Source organism: Diplodia corticola, assembly GCF_001883845.1.
Source record: "Diplodia corticola strain CBS 112549 chromosome Unknown scaffold1, whole genome shotgun sequence".
Classification (NCBI taxonomy): domain Eukaryota; kingdom Fungi; phylum Ascomycota; class Dothideomycetes; order Botryosphaeriales; family Botryosphaeriaceae; genus Diplodia; species Diplodia corticola.
The window spans coordinates 541,559-562,413 of record NW_017971480.1 but is presented as its reverse complement, the minus strand read 5'-3'; the positions used below and the strand labels follow the sequence as shown (position 1 = coordinate 562,413).

The 20,855-nt window shown below is 59.1% G+C and overlaps 4 protein-coding genes across 4 annotated transcripts; 2 read left to right on the top strand and 2 right to left on the bottom strand.

Moving 5' to 3' along the window:
• Positions 1 to 2,164: 2,164 nt before the first annotated feature.
• On the top strand, positions 2,165 to 3,312 carry BKCO1_1000165 (uncharacterized protein; the record flags this gene model as incomplete). The annotated part of the gene is made up of 2 exons (XM_020269532.1): positions 2,165 to 2,350; positions 2,881 to 3,312. The coding sequence occupies 2 exons, from the start codon at positions 2,165 to 2,167 to the stop codon at positions 3,310 to 3,312; spliced, it is 618 nt and encodes a 205-aa protein (XP_020135402.1).
• A 767-nt stretch (positions 3,313 to 4,079) lies between these two features.
• Positions 4,080 to 4,514, top strand: BKCO1_1000164 (uncharacterized protein; the record flags this gene model as incomplete). Its single annotated transcript, XM_020269531.1, has 1 exon — positions 4,080 to 4,514. One exon carries the CDS (start codon positions 4,080 to 4,082, stop codon positions 4,512 to 4,514), a length of 435 nt encoding a protein of 144 aa, XP_020135403.1.
• Positions 4,515 to 10,773: 6,259 nt separating this feature from the next.
• BKCO1_1000163 (uncharacterized protein) lies at positions 10,774 to 11,996 on the bottom strand (the record flags this gene model as incomplete). The annotated part of the gene is made up of 3 exons (XM_020269530.1): positions 10,774 to 10,891; positions 10,946 to 11,770; positions 11,821 to 11,996. 3 exons carry the CDS (start codon positions 11,994 to 11,996, stop codon positions 10,774 to 10,776), a joined length of 1,119 nt encoding a protein of 372 aa, XP_020135400.1.
• A 7,018-nt stretch (positions 11,997 to 19,014) lies between these two features.
• Positions 19,015 to 20,184, bottom strand: BKCO1_1000162 (peptide synthetase; the record flags this gene model as incomplete). Its single annotated transcript, XM_020269529.1, has 1 exon — positions 19,015 to 20,184. One exon carries the CDS (start codon positions 20,182 to 20,184, stop codon positions 19,015 to 19,017), a length of 1,170 nt encoding a protein of 389 aa, XP_020135401.1.
• Positions 20,185 to 20,855: the final 671 nt, after the last annotated feature.

Below are 20,855 nucleotides of genomic sequence, written 5' to 3'. Positions count from 1 at the left end.
GCAAGCGGCGTCGACGGCCAAATGAAATGAGCCGGGCTGTTGCAGTGTGTCGACGCCCATCATCCCTACGCTTGGCCACACCTAGACCTGAAGCCACTGTAGCGCGGCTGGGGCCCCGCAGGCCGATCACAGGTCCGGTCAGGACTCCACCGCGTTACACCAACCAGAGGGCGGCTGGGACGCCTCAGGCCAGGGCTCGCGGCTGGATGCGCTGAGCCGCAGAAGGTAGCACTCTTCACTCCCTTTCTGCCGCGCCTCGTCCCCCGCGTCGCCGCATGTGGCGGCGGGTTGCACAGCGCCCAGAACGCCTTCCCGCATTCGCGCCGTTTGCGCCCGGCGTCGGATGCGCTGCAAGTGCGGCTGATGATGAGAGCGCAGGTTGTGTTTTGGGCGGATTCGGGGAGGGCGGTGGCGCAGAACCCCGGTCGCACTAAGACTTCTCTTGGGGATGCTTCGCGGCACAAGCAACGGGACAAGGCCTCGCGGCGTCTTGAGGCTACAACTGCCGCTGGGTGAATGACGCGGTTGAGCGCCGGCACGACTCGCCGCGCGACTCGGGCGCCGACTCTGCGACTCTGGGCAAAAAGCAGAAGCGGCCGCCATCATGGCCCGCCTTCACTCTGCCGGCGACGCTCTTGGCGGTGGAACAGCGGCGTCGCTAAGCCCAAAGCCACACGCGTGCTCCGGGGCAGGGCTAGCAGCTGGCTGCAGGCTGTGGAGTGGTCGCGGTGCTGACAACGGCGATGGCGAGAAAGTGTGTCGGCAATGTCCGAGGTGGGTCTTCCTCGGGCCTCGACGTCCCTCAGTGCGCGGCTGCCCACGGGGTTCTTTGGCTGGGGCGTGGGGTCAAGTGGAGCCCGTCTGTCCACCACGGTAGACCTTTCACGGCTTGTCCCCAGCGGGACATGCGGCCGTGCCGGATTGCCAGTTTTGTCCTGGCCGAGAGACTGGCCGCGTTCTTGGGCATTGCGGAGGGCCTGACGTAGGGGAGAGGCTGGCCATGGTCGTGGCTGCTGTCGTCGGCGCCGAGATGGGGGCGTGATAGGGTTTGGTGATGGTTTTCTCCGCGTGGTTCGCAGCTGCCAGTCACGTCGCTTAGCCTCCTTCCTCCCCGGATTCCCAGCCCGCCGGTTTCGCGCCTTCTCGTCCCCTACCCACAAGGCGGCAAGTCAAACCCCTCGACTCCACACCATTTGCCCCGTAGCGCGCGCTGTATACATGCTGACGGCATGCGGCATGCGGCATGCGGCATTTTCAAGCCCGTGCTGCCCTGGCCACGCTGCCCGATTCTATTCCAGGCCGGTGCGTCTGCTGCATCTCGCTATCGCTAATCAGCACTTCTAGTCTTCTCTACTACGCCGACCTCAATCGCCCGTCGCTATGTGGCAAGACCGCATGCATATATCCGAGCTATCTCTCCGCCACCCTTCCACCGCTCTTGCACCGCTCTTGCACCGCGCCGGCTGTCCTCGATGGCCCAGTCCCGCTAGAAAATCACCCTCGGCCCAGCCGCTTTGCAGCCACTGCGTCATGATGGAGGCCGCCGACGTTGCATGCCAGAAGGAACGCCACGCATCGATGCTGGGGAGAGGGATGCTTCGAAGCCCGTGCACACTATGATATGGGCTCGAGTCTGTCAGCGCACTGCTTACGGACCTGCCGCGGTTCACATTCGGAGGTGGCGAAACAATAGCCTGTTACCTTATCCTCCGCCTGAGCTGCATTGGCTGTTGGTAAAAAGTGCAGCTGACCTTTGATCTGATTAGGCATATAGACGGATGCGGTCACTTCAATCCCGTTATCTCTCAGTGTGAAATAATGCATCATCTTTTCCGGTGCAACCAAGCATTCTTCTACGCCCGCATCCGGCAACCCTGCGCAGTAGTCCTACCCGGAGGAATCCGCATCGCTTCCATGAGAGATAGCACAGCCCTGGGCACCAACCACTTCATTCCATCGTCCATGCCTGATGTTTGAGTGAGCTCAGCATCGGCATCTAGCCTCCATCAGTTCTTTCCTGATGTCTTTAATAGCATTAGCGTAGATATTTCTACACCAAGCCAGAGTCGAAAGGAAAGGCTTGTCCATTTGAGTGTCCTTGTGTACTCGCGACTTTGGAGGATTGCCACGACGTTGATTACGACTCAGGTTCGACTCCAGCCAAATGGTGATTTCCACGAAACGGGACAAGTGCGATCTTGGTAACGAGTGGACGGTCAAACACGACATCGCCCCTTTGGAAGTCCTCAGCAAAGACAAGAGCGGTCATTACGCATTTGTCACCACGCAAGGCTCAATGTATTCCAAACTCCTCAAGACAGGCTTTGCTAAAAACGTGGTCTTTGGAATCGTCAGTATAGATGAATGGCATCTAAGCCCATGTAGAAGGGACCCCTTTATGGAAACTACTGAACCGCATCAAATCAAATGACTCTTGCCTTCACGTAGATTTACAGCCCTTGTTCTTATTCGTGTCCAGACTCCGATGCCTAAAGGGCCAGAGTCACTGGTTAGGCCACTCCGGGAAAGGGCAACGAACAACACTCTCCCAAAAATCCTACATGAGCGCTCCTTGGCCAGATTCCTTGACCTTTACAAGGAGATATTCAAAAGCCACCACACAGAACGGGATCAGAGAAACCATCACGAGAGGTTTTACAATGTATTGGGGCTAGTATGCATTGCCAGAAGCACAAAAATGATCTGGTATGATGGTAACTTTGCTGTCGAAGTTCCTCTTCACAAACACTTCGTCATTCCCTGTAGGTTCTACCAAAATACTCCGACACCATCACAGAGTTCGTCAAGAAGCAAGAGAAGGCGCAAAGAGAAAGGTCAAAAGCGGCTGTCCAAAGCATGAAGAAGCCCCGTGCTTAGCAGTCAGCGCAGAACAGCAAGCGCTTCATTCTGAAAGAGAGCGATCTGATAACCAACGAGACTAGTCTCGCGCTAACTCTACAAGGGTTCTCGCATCTAGCAGAGGAGCTGCAAAAGCCTGAATGGAAAGGCTTCGAAGGAACTCAAAAGGAGTTGTTGGAGAACAGCCGGTACAAGATGTGGGATCGAGACGGAGAAGAGGATCCGTACTACAATAAGAAGGAACTTAATACCTCGCCAGTGAGCGTCAACTTCGACGCTCTACTTGACAGTTCAAGTAGCATGAAAGCATTGTTCAGGCTTATTGGCGCAGACACCACCCAAGACAAGTTCGTCTTAGGATCATCGAACACACTCATCAATGCCACCGTCGCCGAAGGCCCAAGACAAAAAAAAAAACGGGTGCACTGCTGTCCAGGTGTTGAACGCCGATAACCCGTCGAAGCCAGGCGTGAGGGGCGGAGACAAGAGAAACGCAGCGATTGAAGTTTTTCAAGACGGAAGCTCGCCCGCAATCCCGCTTCACTGTCGTCGACACACGCAAAGGCGCTGTGGGTTTCACACTGGACCGAGCCTATCGGCTGGTCTTCCTCGTTCTCGGGTATTCAGCGATCCGTGATCAACCATTCGCAAGTCGTTGCTATCGTGTTTCTCAACGGGAGGCGGTATGCTACACGTTCCGCTTGGCTACGGAAAGCAAGGAGAGTCAGGTGGAAGTTTTCCTGGACATGGACCAACAAAGCCAAGGTGATATCAACACGGGGATTTGGTCTGGAGACCTGACAAGTCGAGGCATTGAATAAGGTTAAGGAGGAATACAGAGACGGATGGCTGTAGCGAGGCGTGGCGGGTCTTGAAGAGTACAATCAATGGGGATTCATGTAGAACTTCCAGTAACTCGATTCAATCAATCCAAGCTTTTCTAAGAGCGCAACCAATGAGAAACAAGCGCTCGCTTCAGACCGCAGCGGGTCGTGACTACCTCAGCGTATCGCAACTGCCTCAGCACATGGCGGCTGCCCCAACAAAGCGTGGCGGGGTGCAGCAGGCCGCAGCGGGGTGTGACTGCCTCATCGAATCTCCACACTCCCAGGCGCCGCTTCGAACCTCCGCCACTCCAACAGCAGGAAGCTCTTCAACTCCAACTAAGAGAGGACCTATTGTACATCGTTGACAACCTGTGCACATTTGCGGACCCAACCATGGATGACACCGGGCACCCCTTAAACACAAGCCCCTCCGTCAACCTGTCGGAACACCCATTCCAGCTAGATTACGAGAGATGGGATGGAGATATGCTGGCTTCCAAGGAGCAACAAGCCCAGTTCGCCAGGTACCGCGCTGGCCACCAGGCCGTTCTCCCGGACCAACAGTCTGACACCCACCCGCGTCTTCAGCCGTACAAGGCTGGAGTTGACAAGCTCAGGAAAGCTGGTCTCAAGGCCCCGGCCGGGATCTTCGATCCGACGGAACCCATTCCTAGGGCGAAGTCGGGTCGCCCCGCCACTCCCGCCGTCGAAGACGAGCTCGACGAGGCATCCGAAGAGGGGGCGCGCTTACGCCACAGTGGGACAAAGAGGCTGAACAGTGGGCGTGTAGGAGCTGCTTATACAACCCGAAAGGCGCAGCTTTGTTGAGTGACTAATTTTCCTGATGCGGAATACATGCTTCTCTCTACTGATGCCTTAAGCGGGAACCTTCAAAGCCATTGGGCTAACCGACCGATCTGCCTGTCCACACGTGTAGCGATGGGATTCTCGCTTGTGGAGCAGATATACTCACAGAAAGCGATCGATGGTTGACTGATTAACGTAATCGCCTGCTCGAAATGGTACATTTCCTCAGTGCACGTTCGTTTCAAGTGAATGTTTGCTTGCTCTCCGTGGTTGAAGCCACGCACCGCAGACAGAGGATCCATGAACAACGCCTCACCAAACCAACCTCATCGTACAACAGTGGCACACTCAAGCGCCGTGCACAAGCAGAAAGTCGAATGCTGCTTGCTGCCGTGCGTGAGAAAAAACATAATCCAGGTCTTTGCATAACGCACGCTCCCCTCGTCACCGGTCACCCTTGTTGACTCACGATTTGCCTTTCTCCATAAGGACGACTTCGGCAATTGCCGCCTGCAACGTGCTGAGGGAGAGGGAAAGGGCCAACAGCGAGTCCCAACGGCCCTCGATATTCTAGACCTCGGGTTGCTATACCGCCTCCCCACAGTAAATCTCGCGGGAGATCATCATTCCGGGAAATACCGCTTCCCTGCCCTCTTTCTTCGTCCCCTCCTATCCCCATCCCCCACTGATCGAGACAAAGCGCCCCTCGATCGAGATCAAGCTTGTTGCTCCTTCGTCCCCGGAGTCTACCTAATCGTACATCCGCCAGATTCGGTTTGAGGATGCGGGCAGCGAGAACTTTTGGAGCTGCACGCTGCAACTGCCATGATGCCCGTGCAGTTGGCTTTGGACTGGGAGAAAAAGAGCACAGAACTTCTCTCGAGATTTCATCTCAACTGTTTTCTCTCCCTCTTCCTTTCGCCCCCCCTGTCTGCTGCTTCTATGGATAGATCGCAGGTGGCAAAGGTCGCCAAGGAGCTTCGGAGCCCCCGTCCCTTTTCGAGCAGCGCGCCAAGAGAGAAGGGAAAGGCAGTGATCCGCTCCGCCACAGCGCTTAAGTAGAGAGTGACATGAGGCTTTACCCACAGTATCCACATTTAAATTTCAACTTTCCCATTGTCCTCTGATTCGGCCCTGGTTGCGATGTGCAGGACCGGCGAGCTGGGACGGAGAAGGCCTGCCGGAGACATCTTCCGTGCTTCTCTTTTTTTTCTCTCTTGACGTAACGAGGGCGACCGGTCGGGAAGGTGGGTACGGGAGCAGGCACGGGGAGAGACGGAAGACGAGCTCATCAGTCGCAGGGTGTACGTGGATGTGCAGTGCCAAGAGTGCACGAGCTGCGCAGATGGAAACGGGCATCCAACATGGCCGCTGTGGGAGAGACGAAGGTCTGGAGAGCATGGCATAGCATAGGAATAGAGTTGTGGAGTAATGCATACGGGGCCCGCTGTTTTGTGGTCTCGCCCGGCGCATGCACGATGCAATATGTATGCACGCATGCGCGAAAAGGTCTGCCTCCCTCCATACATGGCCGTTGGCCGACTGTTACCGGAATTGCAAGCAGGATCAAGGTGAGCTATAGGCCAGGCAACGCTTAAAGGAAACTTCCATGACACTGGTAGAGACATGGAATGCCGGGGGGGCTGTAAGCACACTATTTGAATAAAGTACAGGCAGGGGTGACGAAGGTGACCTTGCTCTGCTCTGGTGGATGGCGGTGCGACGGAAGAGAGGCCGGAAAAAGTTGGAGGAGGGGCTACCTAACGGGACAATCATACGATCTTGCGATGGCAGCAACGGCGGAAGAAGCAACCGTGGCAGAAGAGGGCAGGTTGCTGCCCTGCCGCCGGCTCAACCTCGAAGCGAAGCCTTGAACGGCCAGCCAGATCTTTCCGTCTGCTAGTCCTTCGTCGTTGCGAAAAATGCAAGATTAGGCCTTGCAAACGAGACAGAGCCGAGACGGAAAACATGGGCAATTACAGTCGGGAAATTCCACGGCGCTCACCTGTGGACAGTGTCGGCTCAGGGACATCTTCATTTTGGCCTCCGCAGATGCATGGACTGCCTTTGGCCGGAGGCCTCCCGCTCCTGGAATCGCTTCTGCTGGTACAGCAGCCAGTCAAGCACAAAGGCGGCACGATAAGAAAAGGGCACATGGGGCGTGTACATGGAGCCGGCTTCCAGTCAATGGCCCGGTGAGCTGCTCGAAGGCCCGGTGACCCTGCACTCTCTGCCGAACGTTGCTGCTGATCCAGACGCTTGATTGATCTGCCGGCTGGCCTGACTGGCTGGATGAGTGCCAAGGCTTGTGCTTGCCGTTGCCCTTGACCTTGACCCCTGTTGTGCCTGCTGTGCCTGCTGTGCCTGCCTCCCGTACGTAGTTTCCATGCCCTCTGTGGTGGCAAGGCCAGCCCACGCCTCGACGCGGATGGAAAGTGTCTAGAATCAAACGGCGGCAAGGCCCTGCGCCGAAGGCATCGCGCAAAGAGTTGACGCACCAGCCAACGGAGACGCCGCAGCGGCAAGTGAATCCTTGGCGAGAGTCCGGCCGCGTGGCCTGGGCCCTCTTGGGTGCGGGCTGCATGCCGCGCCATGATCAGCCATCGGAAGCTTGAGCATTCGGCGGAAGCAAGACGAGACGAAGCGGCTGCCGCTAGGGTCACGCGTCGACAAGTCGGACAGAGCATGGAGAAAGGAAGGCGGCACGGAAAAAAGCAGGCACCCAGCCGTTCTGGGGAGACGGGCCTACCTATGCTCTGCCCGGACGTGATGGCCAGTGGTCAGCAAGCCACAATACGTAGCAGAGGGAAAGGGGAGAGTTGGAAGGAACAGTGAGCAGCGGCGGCAGCTGAAACATGTGAACATGATGTGGTCTAGATAGACTTTGCGGCCGCGAGAGGCGCGATGTCACAACGGCCGCTAGAGCGAGAAGCAAAGCCACGACAAAGCGTCATTACCATTGCTCCTCGCGAGTCAACTGTCGCCTCACTTGACTCGCTGCACGACCGCTTCTTTTCGCTCTGTCTCTGGTCGTTTGTGCTGCGGGGCAAGCATGGCGTGTGCGGTTCGGCGAAGCAGTTCCGAAGCAGCAGACGAAGCATGGCAGCCAGTCGCAAAGGGCACAGGGCCGGTATATATGCGCGACCGTTTTGGCACGTTGGGGGTGACGGGGTACTGGAGCCGACTGGGGCCCGGGCGCTTGTTTTCCTCTGGCGTCAGCGCGGGAAGAGAACATGGGCCAGCCCTGCTCGCTGCCGAATCGACGCCTCGCTCGTCTACCTGCGGCACAGGAGCGAAGTGAGCATGTCAGCAGCGCGGTGAGAAGGAAGACAAAGGAACAGAGGATCCAATGGCTGGAGAAGCGTGAAGCGATCATCAGCTCTGGCGGCTGCCGAAAGGGCGGGCTACGGCCGAAGAGCGAGGAAGGAGCAATTGAGGCGAGCAGGCCGGCGATGCCGATGGAACATGGAACATGCAACCTGGTCGACCGGGGGAGCGAGGGCTGCGTCGTCGAGCCGTGTGGCTGCGCGCGAAAACCGGTTTGCACCCGTGCGCTTCCGACACCCAAGTGCACAGCCAACCCATGAAGAGGCTCCCGTCGCCCGTCTGTCTCGAGATGAACTGTGGCGAGGGCGTCATCTCGAACAGCATCAACTGGTGGGGTTTCGTGCTCAACCAGGGCTAGGTATGCCCGGGCCGGCCCAGCGATCGTCGGCGGATCAGCGCTGAGAGAGGACTCCTGATCATGACTCCGCAAAACCAACACCGACAGGAAGACGAATGGCGATGCAGCAATGCCTCCAATCACAGGCAGGACCCAACTAATAACCTGAGGTGCACGTTCTGAACCAGGCTCTCCGCACCCAATCCCGGCGCTGCCACGCGAACGGAGATGCACCTGCGTCTCCCTACGGCGCGACTTGTATTAGCACAAACGACCGGAGGCAAATGACGAACGAAAGAACGGTGGGCCTGGGAAAAAGCAGCTGGCATTCCGCGGGTCCGCCAATCTTCGACACCATTGGTGGCTGGCTGGCGGGGAAAAAGCAAACGAGGAAAAAGGAAGCAAAGGCAGCAGAAGAAGGGGCCGACCAGGAACGCGACTGAACAAGAATCCCGACCCCTCGGTGGTGCCATCACGCCGTTGCTTTTGGACCTTGAATTCCCTCCAGCCCTTTAGCCGGACGGCTGGTGCAGCGGAGACGGGAGCCTTTTGGTCTGGTGCGCGCGTAAACCTGTAGATATTGCAAGCGAAGCTCTGAAGGCCGTCTCTTTACTCGCCAGCGGCCCGGGGCTTGTGTAGCGTGTCTTGGCGAACGACGCCGAAGCTATCCTCCCGGCGTATCCAAACCGCATGGTGAGAGCAAGCAGGGAAGAAAGGGAAACCAGCACGGTGTTGCCAGATCGCGATCGGCGGCTCGCTTGGCCTTCTCGTTGGGGCAGTCGACCGATGCGTCTTGGTGCGCTTCGACCTTGACCATTGATTCGACGTGCTCCGCTCTCTGGAGACGTGCAGCTGTACGTGGAACCCGCTCACCTGTCGACGACGCTTCTTCGCAGCGGACCATCACACCACGCGGGCATCATGGTGACGCCGGGCGGGGGGGAGAGCCTCATCATCCACCCGCTCCTATCGCCCTCTCCGCCACCCATCCATACCACCAGAGGCTGGAAGCCGAGCCGCAGCGGAGATTTGAGTCGGCCAGTCCAGCAGCAGCAGCAGCAGCAGCAGCAACAGCAGGCGGCGCCCGTCCGACACCGCCCGACTAGCCTGCCGGCCTGCTTCTGCCAGACTCGCACAGCGCCAATGGCTCATCAAGCTGTGCGTGCGCATATGCACCCATGTGCGGCGTACAACCGCTCTTGCGATTCGCCCTTCGCCCTTCTCCGTGATTGCCCAGCGCTATCGTACGATGCCGGTTCAGTGAGCGTGGTTTGGACTTGCTGTGGGCAGAGACAACGTGGCGCGTGCCGTGTCAAGCCGACTGCGAGACAGCGGCACCAAAATGCAATGATGCGACGGCCCTTTGCTGTCAGGCCATGGGAGCATCGCCTGCCGTCACACAGAGAATATGTCTTGCTGCTGCATTGCTGATGTGCCGATGCCGATGCCTCATGCACCTGCCGGCAACCAGAGACCGTCAGGGCGGGCTTTTCTTTTCTCCCCCCTCGACGCCGTCATCGACAGCACATGAAGCTGCGCGCGCGGCTGATGAGCAGCGGGTGCTGGGGGGGGGTCATGCTGAGATGAGATCGACTGCACGGCTACCCGCACATGATTCCCGGCAATCTCGAGAGCTCATCATCAGAGTCCGATCGAGTCCCAGAGCATTATTGGCAGCAGCACCGCCGTTCGCCACCTTGCTGCCATGGTCCCCTCCCATACCTCCTGCCCGCCGTTGCCAGGAAAAATGCGCGTCCCGCCGGTACCTCCTGCTCCAATGCAGGCCTTATTATTTGCTCTTTCTCGACGTGTGCTGCACCCCTGTCTTCCCAGCCTGCAATGACCCCACGCGCCGGCTCGAGCCCGCTTTTTTTTTTTTTTTTTACTTTTTGTTTTGCTCCAACGGCTGGAGTGTGGGCGGGGAAAAAGCGCCTGGCCTGCCTGGCATTCCGAGGGCGCGGTAAGGGATGGGCCGGTGGGCGTGCTTTGCTGCAGCTCGAAGAGACGGTGAGCTGGTCGTGCGTCGCGTCAAGCGAACCAGCGCCGGTGCCACGGTAGCACGGAAGACATGCCATCGTCGCACCCAACAACGCCGACCCTCTTTTGAAAAGAAAAGAGGAAAAAGAAACCTGCCACCTTGCCGGATCCGGCCCGCGGGTCAACTTTCAACAGCGACAAGACTGCGGGGGTTAGCCGGCGTTGGCCCCTCTTCACCGGGGCGGTGCGAGGGCGCACATGTCGCGTGGTGTGAGAGCAGTATGACGTCGCTTGTGTGAGCTTCATCATGCCTTCTGTGGGGACCTGAGACGGCGTGTGGGTGTTGTCGAAGATGTGGCACTGGCCTGGTCAATCAAACGTGTTCGCCATGCCCAAATTATAGCATTGCAAAAGTAGCGGCCCGCTCTAAGAGCAAGCGCCCAATCCTATCAACAGCCTTTTCCTCTCTCACTCATCCGAGCTCAAGACCCTCCCTCTTCGTGACGAATGGTATTGAATGGCTGTCGTGCAGAAGCGAAAAAAGCCTCCTCTCCTCGAATAGAATACGCGATCCATGCTGGGGAACAAGAACACAATCATGATGGGGGCTTTCGTGATGCTGTGGGTAGGAACAGTCGTTTAGGCCGCCGGCTCCGTGCCAGATGGAGCTGGAGCTCCCTCCATCCTGAAACGGGCCAGTTTTTCCTCGACCGAACGTAGGACGGCTGGGTCGGGTTCCTGCTTGATCTTCTTCGGGCTGCATTGTTCATCAGCAATCAGACTAAATCGGGTTGGAGACGGAACTACTCACGGAAGTCTCACGCAGCTCTGGCAGCGGTCATGCCCACAGCTGGCACACGTTTTGGACTTTTCTATGAAGAGGGTATTGCACTGCTCACAGCTCCACCTGATCCTCATACGCGGCTTGCGCCAGACGCGCTCCGGCCTCTGATGGGCGGGCAGGATTTCGGCGTCCGTTTCCGTGTCGGAGCCGGGAGCATCGCCAGGGTAGCCATCGGGCCACTTCTTCTTCTTGGCCGGGTCGCGAGGGCACTTGGTGCAACGCGTGTGCTGGCAATTGGTGCAGATGGTAGCTGTAGCAGGGATGAATAGGGTCTGGCACTTGTGGCAACTACGGCGGACACGCTGCTTAGGCGGGCGGCGTTCCAAGTCCTGGCCACCAGTACGGCTCTTGATGGTCAAGTACTGCTGCTTCTTGCCCGTCGCTGTCCCAACCTTGGCAGTGGACGGGGTAGCGGCGGCGGCGGGGGCTACGACGGCAGCAATGTCCGGAGTCTCGCCTCCCTTGGCCTTTCCCTTGGACTTTTCTTTCTTGGTCGGGAAACGAGGGCACTTCTTGCACCGAGTGTGCTCGCACTGCTGGCAGACCCTGTCGGCACCAAAGGTAGTCTGGCAACGGTGGCACTGGCGGTGGACACGCATGCGGATGGGCTTCTCGACACGCTGGACATTCTCGTTGGTGGGGCCGGTGGTGATCCACTCGTGGGCTTCCAGAGTCAGGCCATACTTGGCGAAGAGAGCGCGAGCACGCTCCTGCTGGGCGGCGCTGCGCGGGTAGCTGACCTGACCCGTTGTCGAGGTGACGGGCTTGGATTCGGGCTTGGGCTCGGCGGCGCTAGGCCCATCAGTGAAGTGAACAAGACGGCGAGAGTGAGAGGCGCTTACCTTGTCGACGCAGCAGGCTCAGGCTTCTTCTCCGCAGACGACGCAGCAACCGGGACGCGTTCCTTGCTGGAGTTGCCTCTCTTCAAGACGGTGCGGAGCCTCTTCACGTATTTGCCAATGCTCTGGCGGCGCTCGTGAAGAGCCTCCTGGCGGGTTTCCTCGGCGGGACTGCTCATGGTGAGAGGTCCGTTCCAGACGGGCGGGATCCGAGGATGGATGTTCGCGGTAGGTATAAATGTTCCGGACTCGCGCGGCAGATGTGGTAGGGCGGCGAGGGCGATGCAAGCAAGCGCAGATGGGGTCCTTTACAACAGGCAGGCACGGTGGAGCGAGGTGAGCTCGCCAATTCCTCGGTGGCAGCGGGTTCAGAGGCACCTTCCGACGTGGGCACGAGACGGGGAGTTGTGGATCCTCGCGCGCCGCGGAAGGGGAGTGGTGGGTTATCAAGGCTGCGCAGGCGAGCACCGTCCAGCTCTTGCATGGGGCGCTGGTCCATTTAAGGCCCCAAAGCTCGGAGCGGGCACGCTAACCACGCTGTCGGGAACGCAACCTCTGCTCCCACTGCCACAAGCGAGCGACTCCACTTATTGCAGGCATCCCTACCCTGGCCCACTTGTGCACTCATCAGCACAAGTTAACGCACCCACGCACCCAGCTACCCAGCGCGCTCTTCCCAGCCGATCATCCAACGGTGCGCGCTGCCCTGCTCCCTGCCCACTGCCCGCTGCATGCCCCCGGCGCCGCGGCAGACACGCCCCAGCGCCAGCAGCAGCAGCAGCAGCAGCAGAGGAGAGGAGCAGCAAGAAGCTCATCATGGCCAGCCCGCCGGGCGGTGCCAGCGGTCCCCCAGGAGCTCCAGCCTCCAGCGCGCGCGGCCCGCGGCGAGGCACACACGGCGGGTGCGCAGGCTCTGGGCCTCGGGCGACTTGCACCACGCGGTGGGCGCGCCGCCTTGGGCGTAGTCTCGCGCGTCTGGCTCTCGGACGGCCTTCCCTTCGCGCCTGCCCACATCCCACCCGCTTCCCTGCCCGGGCATCGCGCGCAGGGGCATTCTAGTCCAGTCGTCCGTTCGATTCTCCGCAGATGATGCTGTCACGCGAAGTAGGCGCTTGTCGAAATGCGTGCACCCCGTCGCACGAGATCTCGGCCAGTGGTGTGAGGACCCTTGGCGGCAGCTCACAGTGCCCGTCTGGCCTCCCCAGTAGCAGCCGCCCGCCGGCTCTCGCAACCTGTGCCACCGGGGGCGGCTGCTATTGCGGCTTCTGCAGCGAGTGACAGCAGCAGCCTTGGGCTCGGTTTCATCATGCACCCGCGCGCGCGCACACCAAGCACCAAGCACCAAGCACGCCTGCTGATCCAAAGACACGCAGCTTGCCCTCTTTGACTACCGGCATGCCGCCGCGACGTTTGCGTGCGCACGCCGGCAACAATTGGCGCGAGCGACGTGGTGGACGCGCTGCCAACTCAGAGCTTCTGTGCGCGCGCTCCTGGTGCAGCCACAAGTGCGGGTGGGCGCACGCCTGGTGAGGATGCGGAAGGCGCAGAGGCAGACGACGCTCACAGCCGTGGTCCCGAGGGCCAGGCGGCCGGGGGAGGGAAGGAAGAAAAAAAAAGGGAAGAAAATTTAGAAACATCAGCGCGCAGCGGCCGGCCCCGTCGCACGCAGGTCGCAAGCTCGGTTTGCTCAAGAAGGTTGGAAGCGAAATGGGGGCCTGTTCGGCCTCGCCTGCTCTGGCTGCTGTGCCGCTCAGGTTCAAATTCTCCGCGGAGAGCAGGCCAGGACGACGTGGGCACAATAATGGCAGCGTGTCGGGCGTTGCAACACCCGGCGGGGGGGAGGCGCATCAAGATCTGACTCTCTGCTTTTGCTGCTACTGAGTTCATCCGCCATGTCGGGGCGCAGTACCCATTCCCACGGCCTCTGTATCCGACCACCTGGGCGAACTCTGACCAGCTCACCCAAGGACCCATACAGTGGGGAAGGCGCCCTCAGTTCTTGTTGGTTGGCGCTGCGTTGCCGGGCCGAAAGACTGCCAGCTGATCGTACAGGGGTGCGCCCGGGGTCCAGGCGCGAGCAGCAACCACGAAATTGTATCCGTAGCACCGCGCAGCATCTCAGCGCCGTCTTCGGTGGGTTGCGGGAGCCCGGATTCGTGCTCTCAGCTTCTCGGATCGTACGATGTGGCTGATTATCTCGACCGTCTTGTTGGTGCTCCCGTCGGGATGGCGGGGGAAGTGGTCCTCGACCGGAAGGCCAGGGCGTGGCGCCAGACTGTGAGACGGTTCAGGACTGACGCGAGCTCCTGATTCAGCGCTGCCCTGGCGTCTCTGCTGCTGTCTGGGGCTGCTCGTCCGCCACGCCGGCCTGCCGGTGAACGAGGACAGGTGCAATTCGAATTGATGAACAGTAATGGCGATGTGCACCACGTTGGCTGCAGGAGTGCGTCGACGCCCCTCGGCCAAACCATCGATGCCTGATGTATGCATCCGCCGATCGCTCCGGCTGCGAGATTGGCGGCATCTCCCTCTCCAAACTCACATGCAATGGAACGGCTCCGGCAAACGGGAGGCTGCTTCAGGAAACGGCGTGGACCATGGGTCGGACTCGGCACTGCGTCCAAGCAACGGGACGTCTTGGAGCCGGCTGAGATGCATGTTTCGCACGAAGGAGCACTCGAGCATCGGCCACCGCACAGAGAGGGCTGGATCGGATAGGCAGGAACGAGTACGAGTAGTAATCCGTAGTGCTCGAGGGCTTGCAGCCGCACGAGTCGCAAGGACAGCCATCCAAACGTCGGCACGAGTCGACTGGTGTGTCGGTGAGCGGAGTGGGAGCCTGATGGTCAGCCCTACGGTGATTGCAGGGCGCGGGCTGCGATGGGCAAAAGAGGCGAGAGCGCGGGATTGGCCACGTAGCGGGCGGCGCGAGGCAGGCAGCACGCAGCACCAGATTACTGCAGATTGCAGCAGGCACGCAGGCGGAGTCGGGATTGCTGAATCATTGGGGGTGGAAGGGTCGTGTTTCACGGCTGCAGTGGCGTTTCCTGGAGCTCGAGTCAGGGCGCCGGCTGCCGGGCAGGCGGGGCGGCGGCGGCAGTCAGAGCACAGCGGAGCCGCGCACACCCGCAGGCTGGGCGAAGCGTGCTGCATGGGCGACCCATGGGCGACCCAGAAAATCCATGGGGACCCAAAGCGGCAGCATCCTCCGTCCGGCGTGCTGGATCCCGCACGCTAGGCCGCCCTTTTCGGCCATCTGACGCACCAAGCTCGCCCTTCCCGCATGTCGGGCCCAAGCCACCGCTTCCGCGCTGCCGCTCAGCCACTCACCTGCCTGTCGGAGCATTATCCGATCTCCCGCCCCCGCTTCCTCTGCCATCCGTCGTCATCGCTCTGCGGCATCGCTATACACACCCATGCCTCGTGTATAAACAACGACGACCTCTGTTGGCACGCACGGCATGCTCCGACCGCCCGACCGCCCGACCGCCCGACCGCCTCGCCACCGCCCGTCTGCTCGCCGCCTGTGTGCCGCAGAGGCGCTACCCTCCGGCCTCCGCTGGTACCCTTCCCGCTCCCGCAAGATTAGCCTGTGCTTAAATGTGCTGCTTTGGGCCCTTGGGCCCAACTGCCGCGGGCTGCGCCATCGTTATTTCCAAGTGCCGGCCCCTTATACTTTGCTATAGTGCTTGCTCAGCGTCCCCTCTCTTTGCGGGCACAATCACGAGATGATCAGCAGAAGAGCGGCGGCGCGCGCTATTGACCAAATACCCGCAGCCACCAGCAGCCACGAATGCAGTCGCTTCTTTTGCCATTGGGCCCCTGGCCCCTGAAGACCCTGAAGAATGCCGAAGAAGGCTTCACAGGCGCAGCCGTCGAGCCTGCGGATGGAAACGATCAAAAGTCAACAAGAGAGGGAGGCGTTGCGCAGCATGAAGGGGCAGCACCGGAGCCAGCGCCGTGCCACGGACTTGTGCGCTCGCTTACCTCCGCCAGCCGCCGCGGCCATGTGGCTCTGCTGACTCTCCGACTCTCTGACTCTCTGGCAGCGACAGTAATACCTAATAATGATGCCAGGTCTTGCGAAGCCAGTCAGCGCGTGCAACTACCCAATCCATCACCGCCAGCCCGACCCGACACCAGTGCGTTACACCGAATCGCATTGGCATCGACTTGGATCTGCGCCATGCGCCGAGTCGCCGACAGACGGAAAAGCAAACAAATTCTCCGTCGCACGCATGCAGTCATCCATACTACGTAACTAGACACTGACATGCGACCTGCCGCGCCACGCACCGGCCCACAGCCACGCGAGCGAACCTGAGGCAAACCACAATCAAGTTGGCGAGCAGGGCCCTTACCAAAACCCCGGGTCCCCTGACCACCGCAAGCTTTCTCCTCTCCCTCACCGAATCGTTCCGGCCGCATCGCTAACCTCGAGTGCGACTCGTGCGCCAATCCTTACACTAAGCTCATCCGCTCTCGCTCTCGCTCCCGCCCCCTGCATTCCGTAACTTCCCTTGCCCCTGTTCCATCCTCTTCTCCCATTGTTCCTCCAGTGCCTCGAGCCACCAAACCCGCTCTCCTCGGCGAGGTCGAGCATTAATCACGCAGCCTTGCTCTCGCAGCCACGCGTACCTAATCGCCGGTGGAATAAACGGCATAGGACAGAGGACCGAGCGGCGCCGGCCAGAGAAGGAAACCTGGACCACAGGGAGGGAGAACTCAGAGAGCGCTTCACGGCATGCGCGCCCAAGTAAAAAGAATCCGCCGTCGGAAAAATAGAGGCAGACAAGGGAGCACATCAGCTCAACATCAGGCGATCGCCCGGGAGCTCCTGCTTTGCCATCAGGGCCAGGTACAGGCCGTTTTGGGCATCAATTCCTGTACTCGTCCCTTTTCTTAGTATTATTATCTGCACTTCCATTCCTTTGCTTCCGCCAATTGCTCAAGGGCCATGACGGGCAGCTTTTTAGCGCTGACGCGCCGGCTCCGGGGCTTCGTCTCCCTCCCCCCCTTTCGGGTGCGGAGATACAACAGATCTGGAGCATGCCTACGGATATATCGCGAAACAACGATAGGGGTGGTGGCAAGCAGGCACGCCGCTATTTGTTTGAGAAAGCAAAAGGCATACCTATCGTAGATATGGTGATGATATCCGCTTTTCCCCCCCTCTCGCTGCCTACGCAACACATACATAGCCTCATCAGCCCCCCGCCGCCCGGGAAGAGCGGCTGAAAGTTCGTACGCCAGATGCGCGTCCGGCGGGGAGGGGCGGCGCAGGCGCGCACGCACGCACACACCCACCCACACACCCACACATGCATGCATGCAGTAGTGCGCTGGCTCATCACGTCACGTCTGCTGCATCCTTCTTCTTTTTGTTTTTTGTTTTCCATCTTTTCATCACCCGCTGATGGGATTTTGGACCACATCTCGATCCAATCGCCCGCAAAAGACGGTCCCGACTGGAAATTTGGTGCGGCGCGGCGCGGTGCGGCGCGGAGCCTAGCGTGGCGACGGCGCCGCCGCCGCCGGCTGCTTTTGGTGGTGAAACGCGGCGAAGGGGGAAAAGGACGGGGCCCGCCGAGGCTGGCTGGCTGGCTGGCTGGCTGGCGACGAAAGTCAAAAGTCAAAAAAATAGCGGCGGGCCAAAAACTGTAATACTTGTGCAGGGCGAGGCGAGATCTCACTGAAACTACATACATACATATGCATGCTCGCGGAGCCTCCAAGGGTCTTGTGGTAGGTGGGACGTACTAGTTAGTTAGTGCGTGGACATGGGAGGGGGAGGAGGAGTGGGCGGTGACGTCGGGCCTGAGGGGGGGATCGAGCCAGTTGGGCTGCTGGAATGGTTTCCTCCTGCGCCGAGCTGAACGACAAGCGGCGCAGCAGCAGAAGTTGTGGGGAGCCAAGCTGGAAGATTGGCGTCTGCCTCCTTGGCTGCTGCTGATGGCGGCACATGTCGCGGTGTTTTTTTTTTTCTCTCTCTTTCTTTGGGAGTGTGCTGCCGTCGGGATTTTCGCAAGGGGGGGGGCGCTGCTCACTAGTCTTCTCTTTTATGGCCCCCCAGCTTTCCGATGTTGTCCTGATATGGAAGTACGTTCGTGCGCACTAGGTCACCCCCCTTCTCGACTGTCGATGCTCTGCTTCCCCATGCTGGAAATGCTGGCTCAAGCACTGTTGTGGGCCGTGCTTTAGGGTCCCTCATTCTTTGGGGGCAAGAGCGTGGACTATCCGAAACTTGGCCAAGACGCTCTAGAAATGATAGGACGCATTAGGGGGGGGAGGTCGAGGCGCTGGCGATTGCAAATATTGTGAAGAGCATCGGCCCTCGCAACTCGTAATGGCGCGTGCTTGGGCGTGTGTGCAGATATGCAGAGCAGCTCGAGTCCGCCAGCCCAGGTAGACCTCGACGACTGGACCGTGATGTCGTGTGGGTACGGTCGTCGCGGCTCGTCGGTGCCTTCGCGGCGATCGTCCAGCTCCGGTTGCGCTGGCCTTCTTCAAGGCCGTGATGCCCATACGCCCGCCCTTTTGATCAACACACGCCAAAATTCACTTCGTCCGATCTTCAAGCCTTATATATGCTTGCTCGCTATATTTAGCCGACATGCATTTCCGCTTCGAAAAAGATGCCGTCGCGAAGAGCGGTCCTTTCGCAGGGCCACCCGTCGGGTTCCTTCCGGTGATCATATCCCTCATCTGGTGTAGCGTTGGCTTCTGCAAACTCGAGCAGAGTTGAGACTTACGTACACCTGATCAACCACTAGATGCCGATCTGCTCACGATCGCCCAGCTTCTCTCGGGTCCATTTGAGTGCGGATGGAACCCGAATGGACGGAGACGCGCTTCGAATGCTGCCTAGTACCTTGACGCATCTTGGGACAAAGAACGAGCCTTGGTGCGATGGATCCGATAAGCGATCACGCTGATGAGCGAGCTGACATTTGCGTTTGCTTTCTTCACGTTGCATGTATCACTGATCATATTTTGTTTAGATTTTCCTTTGGGTCCCGGATCTGGGGTATTTTATTCACTACTCAAGAGGCTATGCACCAACAAGACAATGTTCCCTAGCGTTCCGACAAAGACATTTTCAAACAACTCGAAAGAGGCGAGAGAAAACACTGGGGGGGAACTCATGGGAGGTACTCACGTCAAGCCCCAGGCATGCATGAGCCCCTACTGGACTCCTCACTCTCCCTGATCCTGGTCGGTGACGAGCGTCTCCCAGACCTCCATCTCCCTCACAGCCCTCCACCGGACAACGAACTCGATCAACGTGCCCATCGCACGCTGCAAGCTGGCAGGCACGGGGCGGCCGAGTTGAGCCGTCTGCGTGCGGATCTCCGCCGTCGCCGTCGCCACCCAGCGCTCCTCGAGCTCGTTGGACCGCCACAGCTGCGCCTCGTGCTCGCGGCACCACCTCTCGATGGCGTCTATGGCCTGGGTGATTAGCAAGTTCCACTCGTTTTGCTGCGTCACAAGGCTGTTAAACGAACCCGCAGCCTCAACCCCCGCCGGCTCGGGAATCAGAAGCATGTCGAGTGTCTGGAAACTCATCAGCGCCATCCTTAAGTTGATCCCAACAGCCTCGGTGCGGACTGATAGCCAGACGCCCTGCAAGGGCGGACGGTCCACCACCGGCGCAACATCACGCGGCAAGACAAGCTCGAAGGGCTTGATGAGGGCGTAAGGGCGGGTGTCGTTCATGGTAGTGGCCGGGCTGGGGTGCGGGTAGAGGTTGGCGCCGGGCGGCAGGATGCCCGGGGCCGTGACCATCTCCGGATTGGCGGCGTGCGTGGTCAGCGTGCGGTGCCACTCCATCTCCCACGCGCGTTGTGCGGCCAGCTGCTCGTGCCTGGTGCGCGCCTGCGGGTACGCCGAAGCCAGCTGGTCGAGGTACCCGGACTGCCAGTGGTTGGCGACTTGGATGCGCAAGGTCCACGCTCCGTTGCTTTCGCCGGATCCGATCGTGTCGACATCATCGTCCCGGTCCTCAAGCGCAAGCTCAGCCAGGAGATCTTCAACATTTCCAAAGGAGGGGAGACCTTGAAGGGAGGGCAAGTCTCTTGCCTCATCTGGCTCCGGCCCCTTCGCGAAGAGGCGTGCACGGCAAAAAGGGCACTTGTTGCTGCTGACAAGCTGGATGCACTCACTTCCCACCCAGTGCGAACAAGAGATTATGCGAACCGGTCGTTCCGTGCTGTTTTCGGAAGAGAACTTCTCAAGACAGAAGACACATGAGTCCCTGCCGTCGGGTGCGTTTGGGTCGCTAATAGATGCGAGCAACTCTTCCTCAGGAATCTCTTCCATACCATGAGCAAGGAACTCTTCCTTGGTTGGATCTTTAAGTTCGTCCATACCTGCAACCTCCTGCTATCGAGAACCGTTCTTGTCTTGCAGAAACTGATGAGTGTCTTCGTGAACGATTCTTCGCGAGTAAAAAGAGTTGAGTGTTGCGGGAGTATGAAAGGTATACGACAAAATTTATATACTGAGCAAAAAGTGAACAATACAATGCACTGCGTATAAACAAAGTAGAGGACGGCGACATTGTGCTCGAACATGCATGTCAGTGTTAGGACTATGAGTTGTTCGGTGTTTAGTGTATGGTTTCTAGGGGCCTTTGAGGCCGGGCCATTCTAACTTCGATTGCCTTCCAGTTACTGCAGTGACTTTTGTGATAGCAATTGGCCGGCCGGAGAGGCTATTGGGTTGAGCAAGAGTTCATGTACCGCAGCTTTCTGGCTTTTCACTCCTTTGTTTTATCCAGGGGCGAGAAGAACGAATGTCCGTTGGATCTGTGTAAGAACCAGAAGTCATCCTCGTTCTCAAGAGGCAATCGACTCCCATTTCTGTACCTCGACATGCCCCCTTTCTGGTACCCGCTTCGTTCGCCCTGGATTGACTGATATGGACGCAAGCAGCGTGGTGCGGTTCGACTGACCGCGCTATTGTGCTGACTATACAAGGTATCTGTGATAGAAGAACTCGATTAGTCTGACCTAAGACACCGATTGATCGAGTAGGAT